The 19,661-nt window shown below is 44.0% G+C and overlaps 5 protein-coding genes across 6 annotated transcripts; 3 read left to right on the top strand and 2 right to left on the bottom strand.

Annotated features, from left to right (window-relative positions):
• Nucleotides 1-154: 154 nt before the first annotated feature.
• On the bottom strand, nucleotides 155-10,382 carry LOC122615683 (sodium-dependent phosphate transporter 2). Its single transcript, XM_043790728.1, has 7 exons — nucleotides 10,247-10,382; nucleotides 4,816-4,868; nucleotides 3,714-4,751; nucleotides 3,045-3,641; nucleotides 1,540-1,916; nucleotides 975-1,477; nucleotides 155-905 (listed from the first exon to the last, which is right to left on the bottom strand). Exons 3-7 carry the CDS (start codon nucleotides 3,904-3,906, stop codon nucleotides 575-577), a joined length of 2,001 nt encoding a protein of 666 aa, XP_043646663.1. The 5' UTR covers nucleotides 3,907-4,751; nucleotides 4,816-4,868; nucleotides 10,247-10,382; the 3' UTR covers nucleotides 155-574.
• Nucleotides 2,270-2,647, top strand: LOC122615684 (protein new-glue 1). The gene has a single exon (XM_043790729.1). It carries the CDS (start codon nucleotides 2,270-2,272, stop codon nucleotides 2,645-2,647), a length of 378 nt encoding a protein of 125 aa, XP_043646664.1.
• Nucleotides 10,383-10,506: 124 nt separating the features above from the next.
• LOC122616121 (ubiquitin fusion degradation protein 1 homolog) lies at nucleotides 10,507-11,748 on the top strand. The gene is made up of 2 exons (XM_043791432.1): nucleotides 10,507-10,785; nucleotides 10,844-11,748. Exons 1-2 carry the CDS (start codon nucleotides 10,659-10,661, stop codon nucleotides 11,665-11,667), a joined length of 951 nt encoding a protein of 316 aa, XP_043647367.1. The 5' UTR covers nucleotides 10,507-10,658; the 3' UTR covers nucleotides 11,668-11,748.
• Nucleotides 11,675-12,879, bottom strand: LOC122616120 (39S ribosomal protein L2, mitochondrial). The gene is made up of 2 exons (XM_043791431.1): nucleotides 12,296-12,879; nucleotides 11,675-12,149 (listed from the first exon to the last, which is right to left on the bottom strand). Exons 1-2 carry the CDS (start codon nucleotides 12,765-12,767, stop codon nucleotides 11,731-11,733), a joined length of 891 nt encoding a protein of 296 aa, XP_043647366.1. The 5' UTR covers nucleotides 12,768-12,879; the 3' UTR covers nucleotides 11,675-11,730.
• A 51-nt stretch (nucleotides 12,880-12,930) lies between these two features.
• On the top strand, nucleotides 12,931-19,547 carry LOC122616119 (dual specificity protein kinase splA). Of its 2 annotated transcripts, none has more exons than XM_043791430.1 (9): nucleotides 12,931-13,098; nucleotides 15,639-16,393; nucleotides 16,624-17,111; nucleotides 17,295-17,392; nucleotides 17,458-17,675; nucleotides 17,740-17,924; nucleotides 17,991-18,086; nucleotides 18,232-18,325; nucleotides 18,388-19,547. In XM_043791430.1, exons 2-9 carry the CDS (start codon nucleotides 15,690-15,692, stop codon nucleotides 18,707-18,709), a joined length of 2,205 nt encoding a protein of 734 aa, XP_043647365.1. In that variant the 5' UTR covers nucleotides 12,931-13,098; nucleotides 15,639-15,689; the 3' UTR covers nucleotides 18,710-19,547. The 2 variants fall into 2 exon arrangements, with proteins under 2 accessions (XP_043647365.1, XP_043647364.1); XM_043791429.1 differs by having other exon boundaries at nucleotides 17,455-17,675; nucleotides 18,388-19,543.
• Nucleotides 19,548-19,661: the final 114 nt, after the last annotated feature.

Genomic DNA, 19,661 nt, shown 5'->3' with positions numbered 1-19,661 from the left:
AATCGGACTGGAGAGCCTCATAAGTAAGGTTTTGAATAGTTATGAACCGAACTTTGAACCAAGTCTACCAATTGTAAACAAAAACATCAATTTGATTTGACACGAAAATGAGAAAATATAAAAAAAAAATTGGTCTTACCACAACGTATAAACATTTTCTGTTGTACATAGTTTGTATTTTATTCAAGTGTTTTGCTCTGAACTATTAATTGGTGTAAAGTAACTTGAGTGGTTGGGACAAATTTTACAAAAGAGTTTCAAATGCATTTTAAGTAGAGTGAAGTTCGGGTATAAACTAATCGAGGTGTGTAAATATAAAATCAAATCACGACTTGCTTGGCGTACACATATTAAATAATATTAATATCAATTAGACTCAGAGACGTTCTATGAGCTAAATACAATGCTTTAGTTAGGCGAGTAATTTAGTTTTTAGATTTTACCACTTGTTCTTGAGTTTCCTTTTGCGTGTTTAATATTAAGTTTTGTGTTTTCCAACTTGTACAATTACGAAACATTATTTTAGTTTTGCAATTACAATTAATAATTGAATGGCATTCTCTGTTCTCTGTATCTATGCCCCACCCATGTCGTCCACGGCGATCGCACACAGCACATACATCATTCCGGCGCTGAGGAGAGCCGTAACCGGCACCGTCACGATCCAGGCATAGGCAATGTTCCGGAAAAGATGCCAATCGACACTGCCATCAACAGCGGGCTCAACGTCGTTAGGGGCGTCCTTATCGCTCTGATCCTTCGACTGACTCTTCTTGCGACCTGCAGCACTCACATGACCCACGAAAACCACCGAACCGACCTTGCAGTGAGTGGTCGAAATGGGCAGGCCAATTTTGCTGGCCAGCAGTACGGTGATGGCAGCTCCGACTTCAATAGTAAAGCCACTGCAAGGGAGTTGAAGTACAAGTTTCAGTTTTCAAAGGAAATAACTATTTGAGGAAATGAATACTCACGTCGATGAGGTGATCTTCGTAAGGTCATTGCCAATGGTCTCGATAACTCGTCGTCCCCACAGCCAGAGACCCACAGAGATGCCGACGCCGCCATAGATTAGAATGTAGATAGGACTCTCGGCCTGCTGCATAACCGATCCCTCGCGATAGATCATATAGAGGGCAATCAGTGGGCCGATGGCGTTGCTCACATCATTGCCGCCGTGCGCGAAACTGCCAAAGGTGGCTGTCAGGATCTGCAGGAACGAGAATAGCATGGATATCTCCGGAGTCTCCTCTGCGCCACTGGTTCTTCGTCCCCCGGCCGCCGTTCGCTTCAGCTCCTCCTCCTGCTCATTCAGCGCCTCCTTGCTCTCGATCAGCGGAACCTTGCTGGAATTGGGCGATAACGTGGAACTGATCATCAGATCAAGGCTGCCGCCGCTCTCCACCACTTGAAGGTTGTTATTGGTGGCTTTGGTAGTTCCGGTTTCCAAGTCCGTGCCAATGGGGTTCGCCTTGTTCTTGAAATGGAAACGAACGGAGATTAGGCAAAGCAATTAATTAGCTGGGAGTAAACAGGTACCTTCTGCTCCTCCTTGGGCGACTGCATCCGCTTGAAGCACTCTTGCAACTTGCGTCCATTTTGCTGCTGCTGCTGTTGTTGCTGCTGCTCGTCGATGAAATTCAGACTGGTGATCGTGAGGTCTGTGTTGTCCAGGCTTGCCTTGCCCAGCAGGTCCTCGGCCTTCTTGATCAGCTGCGGATCGATCTTGTACTCCTCGCCGAGCGCGTTGTTGTTCTTGGCCGCCAGTCCGAATGGCGCCAACTTAAAGGTCCTGGGCGAGTTGTCGCTCAACGAGACCAGCTCGGTTATTTCTGCGATGGCCGGCAGTGGTTTGCCTTCGCTGACCAGCGACAGAGGACGACGCTGCTTCTTGGGACTTCCCGACGGTGAAGATTCTAGAAGAGGATTTCAAAGTTTTTATTAGTATTAGCCAAACAATAGTTGGAAAAACAAAGACCTCATTATTTGGTTCAATTTTGTGTCGCATATTGAATTAGGTTTGTTTTCGTTATTTATTTTGTTTAATAATCTTGTATGAAAAGACTACAAAAATTGGCTTTAACATTTGTATAAATAACCCAGATCCAAAAAATTTAAAAATTAATAGGATCAATAGCGACTTAACCCGCAGAAATAAACTATTTGCTGCGCAAACAAAGAAAACATCTTCCATTAAATTGGCTATAAAAACTATGGCTTCAGCTAAGCAAAAGCACAATTGTCCCAACACCCAAAGAATCCACTAAAGATGCGCTTGCAGCTAGTTATCTTCTTTGCCATCGTGGCCTTCGCTTCGACTGCCTGGGCAGCCGATGATCCTGCCACTGATCCGGCCACTGATCCTGCCACACCCACGACACCCACTGATCCTGCCACACCCACGACACCCACCTCCCCCACCACTCCCACTTCGCCCTCGGCATCTGAAAGCAGCACCACCGCTCCCACGACTGCCACCACCGTGGCTCCCACAACTGTGGCTCCCACCACCAAGGCACCAAGCAAGAAGACGGCTACCATTGTCCACTACAAGAGGAAAACCAAAAAGCCAAAGAAGCGCCACACGATCCGCAAGTCACGCGGAGCCAAGGGCAGCAGCCGCAAGAAGGGATCCCGACGAAACTAAAGTAGAAACCCAATTTCGAATCCCCCAGACATAACCAATTTGGCCAGACAACTCCCGACATTTATTCCCGTGTTTTTCTGTTCTATTATTCTTATTTTTATATTATATTACCCGCAAGATTAAATAATCATATATGATATGATATGAGTCGTTGGATGATTTTTGGGACACGTTTCGCTTAAGCAAACAATTTGCTATTGTAAGTTCGAGGTTGTTTAAACAACAAATGAAACATATTTTTGATATTGAACTTGAGTAAATAGATTCAATAGGCTATTATATCGAAAGATTAGGAATGATGTTCATCTATAGGGCTATGGTGCTCATTATACGAGAAAATCTACTTTAGAATCGGCATACGGTTCATGTGAGGCGCACTTAACACTAAATAACTCACCCACGGAGTCCTCGAAATTAAACTTGACAGGATTCTCGGCCCGCAGTCGCTTGGCAATCTTGCGCCGCTGCAGAGGCACCACCACCAACTGCGTAAGCAAGGCCACCAGCAAAGAGAGACCAAAACTGGCGGTCAGTGCTATCCAAGTGGGTATGTTGTCCATGTAGAGCAGCTTGGGGCCGTCCAACACCACACTGATAACGTTGATGAAGAACGTTACACCGTAGAAGATGGGCAGCGATCGAAATCCTGCCTTGAGCGGCTCCTGGGCGCGTAGGATGAAGCGACGAATGGCCAGGAAGAGCAGGATGCTCACAACTCCACTCAGCACCGGTGAGATGAACCACGATCCGACGATTGTGCCCAAGGTAGACCACTTCAGGCCCTGAACGCCGCGCGCCACTAGTGAAAATCCAATCGTAGAGCCCACGATACTGTGCGTTCCCGAGATGGGCAGCTTCAAAAAGGTGGCTACCAGCAGCCAAACGGCACTGCTGGCCAAAGCGGCCACGCAGCCCAGCATCAGCACTTCCTCGGAGCCCTCGTATAGACCAACTTCCAGGATTCCCTTGCGCATGGTGTCCGACACCTTGTAGCCTGTACGATTAGAACGATATTATCTATACAGTTCGCCCATGTAATTATAATATTTTGTATTTCAGCACTTACCAATTAAAACGGCACCCGAAATTTCGCAAATTGTGGCCAGCACGCATGCCTGGCGGATGGTGAGAACTCCGGAGCCGACACTGGTGCCAAATGAGTTGGCCACGTCGTTGGCACCGATGCCAAAGGCGAGGACAAAGGCGATTAGGAACCCGATGACTACCATCCATAGTAATTCCGGCGCAAAGCTCTCCATGATGCCGGTATTGTGCTTCGTTCGGTGTTCAATGTAATTCAAAACTCTGCGGCGCAAAACCACTAAACTCTCTCAACTCTAACTAAATACTGATTACTCTTCTTGCTCCTCGACAAACTGAACTCAAATTGTATGTTATTGGGTGGTGCGGATTTAACTGGGTGGATGACTTGAGTTGTGCAAAACAATCGTTTGGAACTTATAAAATACAAGACTACGTAACAAATGAGGGTCGAAACAAAAATCCAAATTGATTAATAAGTGAGAAATTCTTTTCAAATATTCTCTAAACAGCCATATTTGCGCTTAAACTTCATTGTCGTTATTTTCATAATGAAAATGGGGCAACAACTCGCCGCTGGGAACTGCGAAGATGCGATACTTAGGTGACTAATTACCCTGCAATATTAACTCTCTGATTAAACCCTTCGGTTTGGAGCCTCTCTCTTCAAAGCTGAGGATCAGCTCTATCTTACATTAAGCAATAAATAAATAAAATCCTACAATTAACCCTGGGCTGGACGAAACACCGAAACGAAACGAACAATAATCCAAATCAAAATCCTTCTCCCTCGCTGACAAATTCCTGTTGCCGATGGAATTCGATGCTCAATGTCGGGAAGTATTCACAGGTATTCACTCCACATTAACCCACTTGTAATCGTTTAACTTCTGGGATAACTCCTCTAGCAATTGTTGTGTATTCGTTCTGAGACTAAACGAATGCTGTTGATGTTGTTGAGTAAGTGGATAGTGTTGTTGTTGTGTGTTGGTTTTGTTAATAATTAATTATAATAAGTTTCTTGTTATGTTGAGTAGGAGTTAAGAGGTGTCGAGTTGGTAAACTGAAAAACACACAGTTATTGCTCATACTTCTTTTCCAAACAAATTAGAAAGAGTTCTTCTTACCTGACGTTTGGGGTAGCACAGTTGTTTCAACCATAGAGAATTATTCACCATGTCTGAAAATAAGCGAAAAATATTCATTATGATTAAAGGAGTAATCAGCATCGCTTGTTTTACCAACGTTAGTGACCCAACCGCTAATAACTAAACCTTCACGTCTAAGCACACAAACCGATTTGAGTAAAACAACGAATTTAATCCAAAAAATCAAAACGAAATCCAGTTTCGACTGGTGAAATGTGGTTCCTAAAATCACTCTATTTCCAGCCATTTTCAAAAGTTTAAACCCAGCACACAGCCATTCGGCGAGTTTTCCAATTGAAATTCAATTGCTTGGTGCGTTTGACTTGTTTCTAGTGTTCTTGTATTTGTTTTTTCCAGATCCAACTGGACCCACGTGGTTCGATCTTTTTCAAATGAAAATTCGCAATTGAAATTGTAATTGCCGCTGGCTGTTATTGTTATTATTGTTCAGATTGTTGTCATCAACAACAAATGCAAATGCATCGAACAATTCGCTTTCATTGTTTACAATAAAGATCGATGACTGCGTAGTTTACTGATGTAATTGTCGTTTTAAAGGTACGCAAAAGTTGGACAAAATCCTACTGGATTTTAGTTATTAATAAATAAATTAATATATCGAATGAAGGTATATAATATGTTAGTATATTTCTCCTTTTTAATAAAAAACAAACGAATTAACATTGTTTTTCAAATAATGTTATTATTATTAAATAGCTACCAAGTCCCACAATTTTATTTAGGTGGAAAAGGAACTATATGTTCTTTTTATTAACCAAGTGAATTTACATGTGTACCAAACACATCGTTAACTATTTAAGTACATAGTACTACAAAGTAAAATAAAAGCCACTAAAATAGCATATTTCTTTCGCACTTTCCAGCACCACCAAGTCCCACATTTGACCAAAGAAAATAAACGAAGAAAACCCCAAGAAAACCCACCCACATAAACAAGTGGGAGACAAATGACGCCAAGAAGGCGGTGTTTTGTGGGAGCTAGTGGGAGGAGGTAGGTGGTGCTGGGAGGTGGTGGGGTTAGAGGTCAGAGGGTTGAGGCCAGTAACCAGGACAATGGCTGACACCGCGGCTTTGCAAGGTCGCAGCGCTTTATGCCGACGCTTCAGTGCGAAATTTCCATATTTGCGTGCTTTGTCATCGCTTCACCCTCACCACCCACCCAGCACCATTTGCATTCTCACAATGGAAATGGAAAAGGGGGAAATGGGAAGGAAACAATCATGGGCTTGTGGTAATAGCTTCCAATTTAGCGGCGTATTTTGAACTTTTGAGCTATAAATACGCAAACACGCAGGTGCGCATAGTTTTCATAGCCACTGCATATGCAAATAAATGTTTGTTTATGGCGAAATAAGTGGGATCGATTGAACAGAGGTAAAACAGCAAATACAAATATAAATCAATGGTGATTTTATTGGTGGTCAGCTAATAAAACTTCTAGTGCATGATGATAATAATAATCTTTCAATTGATAAATCTGTATTTGAACGAGCGCCCTTTCAATTTGCAATCCAATGGCAATAAATCAATTTAAGCCCATTGTGGATTGGGTAATTACAGTTATTGCCTGGCGGGTGGTGGGCAGCTTGTAATTGGAATGAACCGTTAAGGCCGAACAGATCGAAGGTCAGAGGGCAGCGGGCAGTGGGCAGTGGATGGCTGGAAGGCGAGTGCTCACTGTACTGGGAGTGGATTCACCTGCCATTGCATGTCATGGAAATGTAATTAAAATGGATTGAATGGCAACTGCAAAACAAGAACAAATGGCACAGGTCTAAAGTGCACTTAAAACAAATAGTAGTGGTTCCTTTCTTAAAAAAGACGAAATCTAAATCATCTCCTAAAGTGGGAGCTCTATTTAAACCTTCAGACTTAAAGCAACTATAAAGATGTCTAAAAGTATATAGTAAAGAATGAAGTGAAATTGTACAAATATCAAGGATATCTATAATTTTAAATGTTTAAATCACTTAAGTTCTTAACTTTATAACACATACCCTTCAATATATTATTGCTTGCACTATTGAGTAATAGAAATTTGTGCCACTTCACCTTTTGTTACAGATTCACTTGCGAAATGTGCAATTCTTTTGGATGCACGAGGCGCGTCACTGGCAGCCTTGACATTGCCGCCTACCAACTGCAATTGCAACTGGCTCGGCAAACAGTAAACTGCATTTAATATTGATTTAATTTGCCGCACTATCCCAAGGACGGATGAGGTGAAAAACGCCGGACAGGGCGAATTATCGAGGCCCAAAGCGGACATTTTCTGCACGCTCAGTGAGCCAACACAAGTTCCACTTGTTGTTTTCCTGAAGCCGCCTGCCAGTTTGGGGTGGTTGCTGGCGCAAGTTCAAGGTCGCACCACCGTCAAGCCAAATCCGGGGTAAGTTGCTTTAAATTAACACCGCCTAACACCGCCCACTCCACTCCAGTGAGTGTCAAACTGTGCCCATTTCCCATTCAATGGGCTCAGCCCAATCCAATTGGAAACGCTCTCAGGTGTGAAGGGGCATGCACTCTGGTAATTAACGAATACCTGCAATAACCCAAAAACACACGACGCTTGTGCATGTGTGGGAAATTAGACCTCCGGGAAGTACGAGATCCATTAATAACTTAAATTGAAATCAACAAAAAGAATAAGTTGCACTTAAGTTATTGGAAGACGTCAATGGAAGACATCATATATATATATTTTATCCCTTTAGGTACTCAAATATAAATATGCTTATGAGCTGTAGAATTCGCGTCTTCTTTTAGCCAATTATTCAATTCAAAATATATATCAATTTTTCTAAGTAACTTTAGCTAACTTTTCTATTACTATTCAACTGCTCGTACTACAAGAATTATTCCTAAAATTAAATTCATTCATTCCAAGTTTTTAGCTGTAGGTTTATTAGAGAGACCACTGTACTTGTGCCAACGTTTCTGGCACGTGTGACTGTACAAGACTTTGAAGTAAACAAAAATGAATGCGAAGCTCGTTTGGCAAATTTTACTTATTGCCGATTGCGCTCTCTTTCCTTCATTCTTTCTATGCGACCTTTTTGGCATTCACAAAAAAAGAGTTTAAACCGTGAGGCTGTTGTTTTTATTGGGTTTTTTCCATCACACGCGATCCGAAAATGGAATCACGAGTTTCTCGGCTGATATTCAAAACGTGTGCACAAAATAAAGAACTAAACGCGTATGCTGCCGCTTCATCGAATTTTACATATGAACATACATATATGTACATATGTATGTACATTATTATGTACATATGTGTGCCTATAGAAATACCACTCCCATTCAAAAAAAATTTTGGGCACTTGGCAACAGGCAAGAAAGGGTATTGAACATATGTATATGGAAACTGCCTGAAATCGATTGAATTGCTATTTTTCCGTGTTTCAAAGTAGGTAAAGCTAGGAAAGTCACTTAAGAACTTAGTGGAGGATAGTTTCGGTCTTTTCTTTGGAAAAGAATATAAAAATCAGGGAAAGGAGGTAGTCTAAAAGATGTGTTTCTCTATGATTCTCAGGATATTTACATAAGCAGGTGTTCACTGCATGAATAGCTTCCTTAAAAAGGGGTTATTATTTATAGTTTCTGAACTGAAACCCAGAACTGCAGTTTGAGAGGCACTCGAGCAGCGGGCATCCGAGCGAATGATGCACTGAATCGGAATCGGTCCAGTTCGCACTCACACTCATTCAGACTCACTCACGTTTTCCGTGCGGTGGCGAGTGTGTACACGTTTTGACCTTGCGGGGTTGCTGCCACCCAACGCCCACCGCCCACTTTGGACCCAGACCAACTCATTCATGAGCCGAGAGCAAACCGAAACAGAATGATATCATTGGGTGCTGAAATAATGTATAATTTCTTTGCTTGACGTAGGCGCAGAGATCTGATATTCTGAAATTTCGAAATAGAAATGCTTTTTTTTCGAAATTCTGCAGCATGCGTATACAGATACAGATCTTGGGTATTTTGCTGCTGTGTCGTTGTGCTATTTTAAAGTTTGAATGCTTATCGGAAAGCTGCTCTATTTCGTTGGCTGGTCGCTCGTTAAATTTAGTTCCCAGACGCAAAAACAAAAACTGTACACAACAAGATGCCGGAGTTTCTCTCCTACCCTTAGTACTTTGCTCATCACAGTGCGGCTTGGCTATGAACGAAGGTATTTTGGTTGGCAATTTCACAAGAGCAGGGGATTTTATTTCACAGGATTTTAAAGTTTTGCAAAAAAGAGTAAGCATCGTATCATGATAACAAAATGTATATTTTCCCAGACTATATACTCTGTTTTTAGCGGAAGTACAACATAATAAGCAACATTTTCATTCTTGCAAAGTGGTTATCTTTAAAGTAACTGACCAATACCACTTAACCATTGCTTATGAGTCAACTTATCAACTTCTTTGAATAAACTTTTGGAGACTGGAATATGTTGAATCATAAAGCGGTTATTAAAAGTATTTACTAAAAAATTCAAGGATGCAAATGGCGCCTTAAGTTAGGCTTCATTTTTTTAAGCCAGCTCGTAAATGACTGGAGATTTATCGATTTGAATACGTGTTACATATGAAAACAAAGAGAACAAAAGATTGGTAAATTTCACAATAGAGGGGAAATTTCGCGAAAGGATGAGCAATAAAGTGGAGTGTTGTTGTGGAGAAATGAAGTGATGAGACAGAGAGAGGTGGAGAAAGTGGGGGAGAGAGGAGTGTCTGGAAGCTGCCAGAAGAGAGTGCGCACCCTCTCGCACTTTTCACCTTCTAGTCGGTGTTTTTGTTGTTGCTGTTTTTGGTGTGGCTGCAGCTGCGAAGCAACAATAACAACCACAACAGAGACTCGAAAACAGCTGCACACGAAAACAGTGGCTGTCAAACTGTTTTTGCAAAATATCAAAAAGTAACTGTACTTGGCAAAAACAATACTTTTGCTGTATTTTAATTTTGGATAAAAGTTCCGGCGACAGGGAAGCTGTAAAACACACTTTCACCAGCCACTTGGCCCCCTCCCCACTGTTGGACACACCGTCCCATCGATTGGCCAGCTTATTGATTTTTCTACTCAAACATTTTGCATTTGTTGCTCGCTTTCGGTATTTGAATAGTGCGTTTTCTTCGAAAACATTCTATTGGAAGTCATTTCAGCAACGACATACACACTTTTGAGCACACCCACGCGAAAAACACGCGGCGCCAGCCAGACTAAAAGGATACACAAGGATATATGTAGTATATCCTGCCACAGAAACACACACACACACACTCACGCGCACCGAAAAGCTCGCCAGGATCTAGTTGTGCAGCTGACAATCAATCCTCAACTGACAACCGATGCGAAGGACTGGAAACAGTGGGAGCTGCTCCCTGCAATGGGTACTCACTTGATCAGCAGCACTGTTTCGAATCAATATCCCCGTCTATTCAATTCTTTTTTAAGCGGGACGATGTCGCGCGCAACCACCGGCTTGCTGGGTTCGTTAGAGATGGCCCGATGGCGCGCCGTCGCTGCCACTCCGATGCTATCGATTGGTGCCACGCGCTTGGGATTTTGTGCGTAGAGCGAAAAAAAAGGTGTTTGCCGCAACTAAGCAGGTGCAGCAACCAAAGTGCTGCCACTTCGGGGTGGAGGTAATGTGTTTCGGCTACACGCTGCTCTGGTCACACTGCGCCTGCCGTGACAAACAAAATAGAAAAACAAAAGGAAAAATTGTAGCCTCCTTCCCCGGAAAATAAAGGGGAATTTGAGGCAGTGCAACTCGAGCTAGATCCATTGGGACAGGGGCCACACATAGAATGTTCCACTTCAGCGGCTTCAACATGATGTTCCCGGAGGGGCGCAACTTCCATGCCACCTACAAGTGCTTCTCCGTATCCATGTTGCCAGGAAACGAGCGATCCGACGTGGAAAAGGGCGGAAAGAGTGAGTTACGAGTGCAAGCCGACCAAAATCAATGCAAACCTCTTCTTCCCGTTCGCAGTTATCATGCCGCCCTCGGCGCTGGACACACTCACCCGCCTGAATGTCGAGTATCCGATGCTGTTCAAGCTCACCAACGGCAAGAAATCCCGATCCTCACACGCCGGCGTACTGGAGTTTGTCGCCGACGAGGGCAAATGCTATTTACCTTACTGGATGATGGATAACCTGCTGTTGGTGGAGGGCGACATACTCAACATCGAGAGTGTCTCGCTGCCAGTGGCCACCTTCTCAAAATTTCAACCGCACAGCACCGACTTCCTGGACATCACCAATCCCAAGGCGGTGCTGGAGAACGCCCTGCGTAACTTTGCCTGCCTCACGAAGGGCGATGTCATCGCCATAAAGTACAACAAGAAGGTCTACGAACTGTGTGTGCTCGAGACAAAGCCAGGCAATGCAGTGAGCATCATTGAGTGCGACATGAATGTGGAGTTTGAGGCCCCAGTCGGCTATAAGGATCACACCGAAACGCAGGCCTCGGGCTCGGGACAGCAGGGTGCTGCAGGAACTGCAGGCGGCGAAATTGCAGGCGCCACTAACGCCATACTCGAAGAGGTCGTAGAGACATTCAAGGGTTCCGGCGTACGTTTGGATGGCAAGAAGAAGAAGGAAAGCCAGTTGGAAACGCCGGTCGTGAAGAAGGTGCTAGCACGCGGTGTACCGGACTATGATTTCCAGTTTGGACTCATCCGCTTCGATCGCAACATTCGGCCCATCAGCGATAGGGGCAAAGAGGATGGTGCTGCAGCTGGCAATGCGGACGGTTCCGATGCGGAGAGCTTCCATGGCACTGGATTCTCCATGAAGAAAACGCGCAAATAGCTCTAGCTGTAGTTCTAGTACTAGTTATATATTGTGTGACACATAGAAATTAAAGCAAGATCCTCACAGGGGCAGCGTCAACTTGATGGCCTCCTCCTTGGGCGGAGCCGGTGGCGATATTGTGGTCATGGGCGGCAGTCGGCGTATCTTGCGTCCGTGTTTGCCTTCCTTGCGCTTCCACAGACCGGAGCGGGGTCGATTGCCCATCTCCCGCATCCGCTGGGCGCTGCCCACGTGCTCCTTGTTGTGTTCCGGGTTGGACAGGCGACCCACCGTCGCCATGCAGGTGCGCTGGAAGGCGAACTCACGCTTCGAGGGCAGCTGCACCACCACCTTGTCGTCGAACTTGCGCAGAATGGTGCCGAAGGTGCCGGCGGCATGGATGAGGTGGCACATCTGACCGGGGTTCTTCTCCAGGCAGTGGATGCGGGTGCCCACGGGCAGGGCACCCAGTGGATAGGCATCGCCTTCATTGGGACGCACTTTGGGAATATACAAAATAATAAATTATACTTTTAATATTTTAGTTCTCAGCATCCGTGATCAGTTTCAGTCTCTAAAACAATACTCAGAGGATTACTTAGAAAACGTCTTAGTACTCCCGATGAATGTCAGTAAGTATATTTACCCGGAATCCTAGGAATAAAGCGCGAGGTCTTGAGGATATCGCCAACCTTCATGTTCTCGGTGGCCAGGATGTACTTCAGCTCATCGCCGACGGCCACCAGGGCCACTTTGGCGGTGCGACAGCCATCGCGGAGCACCTCGAGCACCAGTTCCTCTTGGGCACCCTCCGTGGGACCATCGCGCACCCATTTAACCCAGCGATACTGCTGCTTGATGCCACCGCCAATGCCCTTGGCCACCAACCGACCGGAGACGGGATCCCGACCAGCCAAATGGGTAATCTTCAGCGGCTCCACGGTGTACTCCTCCGGAAAGTGCACGGTTCGTCGAAACTGCTGGCCGGCACCTGGTTTTGGTTTCTCCACCACTTTGGTTTTGCCGCGCCACTGCTGCAGAGCCACGGCCGCCGGCGCCGTGCGAAGCGGCGCTTGTAGGGTCAGCGTTGTGCTTAGCAAACGCGTAAGACTTTGCATTTCGATAGATTTATTTGAAAAAATTAAATAGAAAAAAAATATATGCAAACTGTTACAAAATCGAAATGCGGCTGAAAACAGCTGTTGCGAGGCGTTGCCAGACCACAAACTGGCCATGCCCGATTTCAGTCGCCGGCGTTGCCAGCGCTTCGCTCGAACTGATCTCTTCTTCTTCTCCTTCACCGCGCTGAAGCAATAAGAATCGGGAAAACCGCATTAAAATCGCTGAAAAAGTGCACAAATCGGCTTTAAATTATTGCCCAATTGATAGTGTTACGTTCATTTCGAGAGATTTCATAAATTGCAACAGCCAACGGTTTTTTCCATCAAGGTACGCAAAATAATAAAAATAAACAAGGCGAACAGAAAAATAATATACACACACAAACACGCAGCGAAAAACGTGTTGTGTGCAAAAAAAGACTGAAAAAAAAACAACAAAAACAGTTCGAGTTTGATAACCAACGGCGAAAATATAAACAGCGAAAGAGAGAACGAGAATTAGTAGTAATAAAAATCAATAGCAGAGTGAGCGGAAAATCAGCTTAACCAGCTAAATGGCATATAAATAAATATTAGGTTTTTATTTTGGAACACGCTCATGCAACACACATACACACACGCATACATACACTCACACACGGAGGGGTAAAGGTATGGGTGGCCTCAAGTGTGTGTACATATTTTGATGTTAGGTGGGAAAAAAGCGGGCGGCAAGTTTACGCAATCGCCGAGCGAAAAGCAAAGAGCAGCAGCTATACGTTGTGAAAAGTGTGCTTTTTGTGTGTTTACAAAGAGACAAACAAGACATCCGTCGTTTGTATGTACGTGCCTTTGTATGTATGCGCAGGTGGAATCAGTTGCTAGCTGAAAAATCAACGAGCGGCATTTTTTACGCATTTCCAATACGCCATATACATATATACGTGCGTCGTTTGCGTGTGTGTGTCTGTGTGTATTTTGGTGTTTTTATTTATTTATTGTGCTTCTCTTTCGTCGTTTGCCGTTACGAGTGACCCAGCACACAGCCATACGCATATACGTATGTATGTACTCGCCAAATCTATATGTAGCTGTGTGTGTGCGTGTGTTTACTTATATGACCGTATGTATGGGCGTTTGTTTGCCTTTTGTTGTTCTCGTTAATTTTATTTTGGTTTCGTTTTGCATGTTTATGCATGCAAGCTCGATCGATTGATGGGGAGCCATGTGGGGCCTGCCAGTGCGAGAGTTCTCAATCCGTTAATGTATGTGTGTTGTGAGTTCCAGTGTGTGTGCGTGTGTTGGTGCCAAGTGGAGCCAAACAAGTCGGAGAGTGGAACAGTGTTGCCAACGTTCGTTCACAACCGCATTAAAAAGAAGTCGCCTTTTTTGCCCCCTCCGCCCCTTCGCCATAGAAAACTTAAGATACAGATCGTTCTGCAAAAAGTTTTGGTTGCCATGGAAGCACACGTCCCCCTGTGTGCCCTTATTTTCTCCCAAAACCCTTAAAGTATGATGAATTTGCGGCGAATTCCATAGCTTGCCATTTGTTGCACAGGTGCAGAAAGTGTTTTGGAAGGTTAATAGTAGTGGTTGGCAATCAGTTGTTTACATTCTACCGAAATGTCTTCTCTAAAATCAATAAATACGAAATCATTTGGTCAATAGATCATAGTGGATTTTTTATTGTTTTAAAAATTAAAATTAACCCGGGAAATGTGATTTAAAGTTAAAAGATTGACAACGGTGCGGAATAAAGGTAACATAATATAGCAATAGTTATATGCAATGTTTGTTTTGGAGCGCTTTTCCTTTGAGTGTCACATGGACACAGCTTTTTAATGCAGCTCTTTTCCGCTTTGAATGATTTATCCGCTATTTGTGGCATGTAATCGCCTGTTGGCAACACTGGCCGCAAGCTCAGTTTGGATGTGGAGAGAGGAGTTACCGATATGAGTGTGGAGTTGGAGAGCGGAGATTTTCCATTCCCGGGAAAGCGAAAAGAGCGCAAGCGCGAGCCCGCTATTTATCAGTAAATAGTGTGTGTGTATGTGTGTTTACTCACGTAGTTTCCGCGGCGAGTAGTAGTAGTTGTGTTATTATTATTATTATTTTTGTTGTTGCTTCAATCGGCGCTTGTTTTTGTTGCCGACCGAGGTATGTACACATACATACACGTATATACATCGGTGCGAAGGTGTGATTGTGTATGTGCGGCTGCGGTAGCAAAACAGAGTAAAGCAAAAACCGAAACAGCAACGGTGTGGCTGTGTGCGTGTGTATATTTGGGAAATAATTTGTGGCTGACGAAAAGAAGAAACCTTGGGGCCAAAACGAAAAGAGAGCGAAAAGCGCGTGAAAAGCTATGAAAAAACGAGGAAAAAATTAATGCACAATCAGTGTGGGAATAAAACAAATCAGCTCTCAATGTGCAAAGTCGATTAGTAAAAATCTAAAACTGCAAAACCATGCAAATGCTAGCACAAAAAGAAAACAAAATAAATGTATGTATGTGTGTTATAGATGTCCAAACAATTAAGGTGTTTATATCAGGTTGTACATAGAAGAGTGGGCCATTTAAGATAATAATATAATAAATAAATTATTTATTTATCCAAAAGGATTCAAAAACTACATTTCATTCACACTGTAAGCTCAGTTTGCATAAACTAATATAAACGGTCGCATTTGAATCACATTTTTAAGTAATTTATGTAATGCCGATATCAACGTGAAAAAGCGTGAAAAACCGACATGATACCAATTCATTAAATGTTATTATATACCATTTAGTTCTAAGCAATTTTGCACGATGTAAACCATATATCGTTTAAGCGACGATTTTCGAAATAAACGTATTAACGACCATTCATTTCGACCACTTTGCAGGCCAACAACAACACTAAGCGAGCATAGGACACGTTAGGGATTTACCTTTCAATGGCCGCCACTACCACAACAACAACCACAACACTAGCAACAACCACCGGCAATAGCAGCAGCACAAACAACAACAGCAGCAGCAACAACAACAGCATCGCCAGCAGCAACAACAACAACATTGTTACCGTACACGCCGTACTGAACAACCCACCCACCAATACTGCAGGCGGTGGTGTAGCCGACGCCGCCACCGTTGCCATTGCCAAGGACATGTTGCAGCTGCATCATGGCGCAGCAGCAGCAACAGCGGCGCTGAATAACAACAATAATAGCAGCAGCAACAACAACAACAGCAGCGCCGATCAGCTGACCAGCAACAGCAACAATTCAGCAAACCACCCACCTGCCACCAGTAGCACCAACAACTCCTCCTCAACCTCCAACTCCTCCGCCAACACCACCACCCCCTCCGGCAATGCCGCATCGTCATTAACATCATCTGGCCCGCCATATGGAGAGCTACGCTTCAACCAGGAGGTACTACCCATCACGGACGCCGTGACAGTGATCGGACGCAACTCCTCCACGTCGCTGGTTCACTTCAACGTGGCCGAGAACAATCTTGTGTCACGCAAACACTTTCAGGTGCTCTACGATGTGGAGCTGCGAGCCTTCTTTGTCCAGTGCCTCAGCAAGAATGGCATCTTCGTGGACGATTTCCTGCAGCGGCGCAACGTGGATCCCCTTCGTCTGCCGCAGCGGTAGGTATACATATGAATCGCGGATATGACCACAATAACATTCTTGAAATAACACATTTGATATCGAGAAAGAAATTGCATTTAACTAATTGTTATGACTAAAGAAAAAAACAGAAATTTGTAAACTTTGTCTCAATTATGTATGTATTTCTATGGAAAATCATTCTACATAGTCCAATATCATCTGAAGCACATTTATCTCTAATTCCATTCCCCCCATTCTTTTGCAGCTGCTACTTCCGCTTCCCGAGCACCGAGATTCGCATCGAGTTCGAGAGTTATGTGCCCGCCACTTCATCGGATGCAATTGCCGGTCATTCGCCATCGCTGGTCGTGGGTGGTGGCGGAGGTGGAGTAGCTGGTGGTGGAGCACACGTAATTATTACACCACCACCGAGGGACGAACTTCACCAGCAGCAATTGCATCACCACCAGCAACAGCAGCAGCAGCTGCAGCAACATCCGCACCACCCGCCTGCGCACCACCTACCGCTGCAGCAGCAGCAACCGGCGCACCACCAGCTCCCGCACACACCACACCACCCGCTCCACCACACAGCCCTGCATCAGCAGCAACAGCGTAGTGGCAGCATCGTTGTAGCGCCTCCAGCTGGAGCAGCTGCCCACCTAATTGCCGGCGATGGCCCCGGCATATATTCACCGCTCAAGATATCCATACCCAAGAAGGAGCAGAAGAGCCCCTACCTGTCACCAACTGGCAAGTGGAATTTCATCCTATATATATTTACTATTTCAACTCTTTGGTCGCTCTACATTTAGCCGTTTTATTACGCTTTTTCAACCTTTAGAGTAGACTTTTAAAATTGATTACGTAGATGATCGAATAATGTCATAAACCTGAATTTCTAATTTTAATTTAATGATTTTATTGTCATCGCAGGTACAATAAGCGCTGCCAATAGTTGTCCGGCTAGTCCACGTCAGGGTTTCATTCAGAATCAGCCCAATAATTACAACAACTACGGCAACAACAATACAGTAAGTGTGAAATTTGTCATAAACCATATGGAGGCATACTAACAAACAATGAACACTTGCAGCAGGATCTGTTCCAGACTCCCTCCACAGCCAGCTACAATCACAACGAGAAGCCGCCGTATAGCTATGCCCAGCTGATCGTTCAGGCCATATCTGCCGCTCCGGACAAGCAGCTAACGCTCTCGGGCATTTATTCGTTTATAGTCAAGCACTACCCCTACTATCGCAAGGAGACGAACAAGGGCTGGCAGAATTCCATACGTCATAATCTCAGTTTGAATAGGTAATGATGACTGATAGCCGAAATCGTTACACAATCAAATTGAACATTTCGCCCATCCGTGCAGGTATTTCATCAAGGTGGCCCGCTCTCAGGACGAGCCCGGAAAGGGTTCCTTCTGGCGCATTGATCCGGACAGCGGTGCCAAGCTGATCGACCATAGCTACAAGAAGCGTCGCCAGCGAAGCAGCCAGGGCTTCCGCCCTCCATACGGGATGCCCCGCTCGGCGCCCGTCTCGCCCAGTCACATGGGTAAGTGACGATCTTGCGTCATTGTGGCATTGCACCATATATGAACTTCCTTTTCTTTCCTTACAGATAATTCGCGAGAGAGCTCACCGCTCCAAGATATTGTGCTGCAATCAGCACCTGGATCCCCGGGAATGTCGCTGGAACAGCGCGCTGCTGATGCCGGTTTGTTTTGCTTAATTTTAATCCGTTTATTCAATTCCAAACTCGAGTTATTAAAGTATTGTTCGCCATTAACTCGTTTTAGCAATTGAACTTTGCAAATGTCTTCTGACTCAATCAGATTGTAATAAGTGTAATTATCTTGCAGAAATTATCTACAACTCTCAAAATGCACACCAGCAACAGCAGCACCAACAGCAACAACAGCAGCAGACACTGTCAAACAATTCCAATCAGTACAGGTAAGCACAACATGAAACTTGTTTAGTCAATGCATTTGTTAACCATTTATTCGAATTCTTAGTAGTGGCAGTCCGTACTACGTAACTAATCAAAGCTCTGGAGTGTCCGCACAACAGTCGCATGCCGAGGGAAGTGCAGCGAGCGGAGGCGGCGGGGTTGGAGCTCTGATTGCGCTAAAGAGAAACCATGTGATGGGCGGCGGGGCATCGCATACGCTGCATCAGCAGCAGGCCGTGGCACAGCAGCAGCATTCAGAGATTATCTACGAGGAGTTGCCGACCGACTACAGTGGTCACATTGAGGCCAGCGAGGAGGAGTGCGTCACCACTGCCACCGATGCCACCGTGGCCAAGCGACCCAAGTATGTGTCCGAAGTGCTCTGATGCGTGCGGATCCAGAAGCACCGGCAGAACAAGGGCAAATAGTGAGCCCCATGGGTGGAAACGATTAGAAAGCAAAACAAAAAGTATCTCCATCTTGTATATTGAATTTGCCAATCCAAAACCTACCTATTACCCAACAAACAAATCAAATTAAATAGCGAACCCCCCAAAAACACAACACACAAATTAAGAAACATGAACGCGTGCACGCAAAGCAACACGAAAGCAAATTGTATAAATTGATATGGAACATTTTACAAATAGCAACTGTGAGATTGTGTTTGAAATGTTGGCCAAGCAACCGTTCAACGGCGGCGACTGCAAGCAAGCACACTTTTTGAAATTCGAAACCCGATTCGAAGTTACGACTTAATCCCTTAGATCTGACGAATTCAATATGCTCGATGACGCTACTCTCTAAGTAATATAATAAAATTTAAGTTTAAAGCGAGGTAAAGCAGCAAACAAAGCAAAAATTATCTAGATATATGCGATTGATTATTGTAATGATTGATGATTATGATGTTTAAGATGTTATAGCTATGTGACCGAATTGTGCGAGAAGCGTGAAAAAATTTGGGAAAATCAAGTAACAAGCAACCAACCACACAAGTAACAAACAAACAAACAAACAGGCGAATGAATAATATTACCTATCTACATACCTTTACCTATATCGATTTAAATATAATATATATATATATGTGTATATATATATGTATATCTATATTAATATATATACAAATTATTAAAATACAAACAAAACAAAAATGATGAAAATAAATAAGTAATATCTACAAATTTACGGATACAATAACAATATATAAAGATTGAAATGATAGCACATTATTTCTTATTAATGAAGAAAATCCCATTTAAGTGTTTGGACAAATTGTGTATTAAAAAAAAAACAAAAATCAAATGTACACTTTCTTGTTTCAATTTGTTAACG

This window comes from Drosophila teissieri, chromosome 3L (assembly GCF_016746235.2).
Source record: "Drosophila teissieri strain GT53w chromosome 3L, Prin_Dtei_1.1, whole genome shotgun sequence".
Lineage (NCBI taxonomy): Eukaryota > Metazoa > Arthropoda > Insecta > Diptera > Drosophilidae > Drosophila > Drosophila teissieri.
This window is presented reverse-complemented; position numbering and strand designations above follow the sequence as displayed.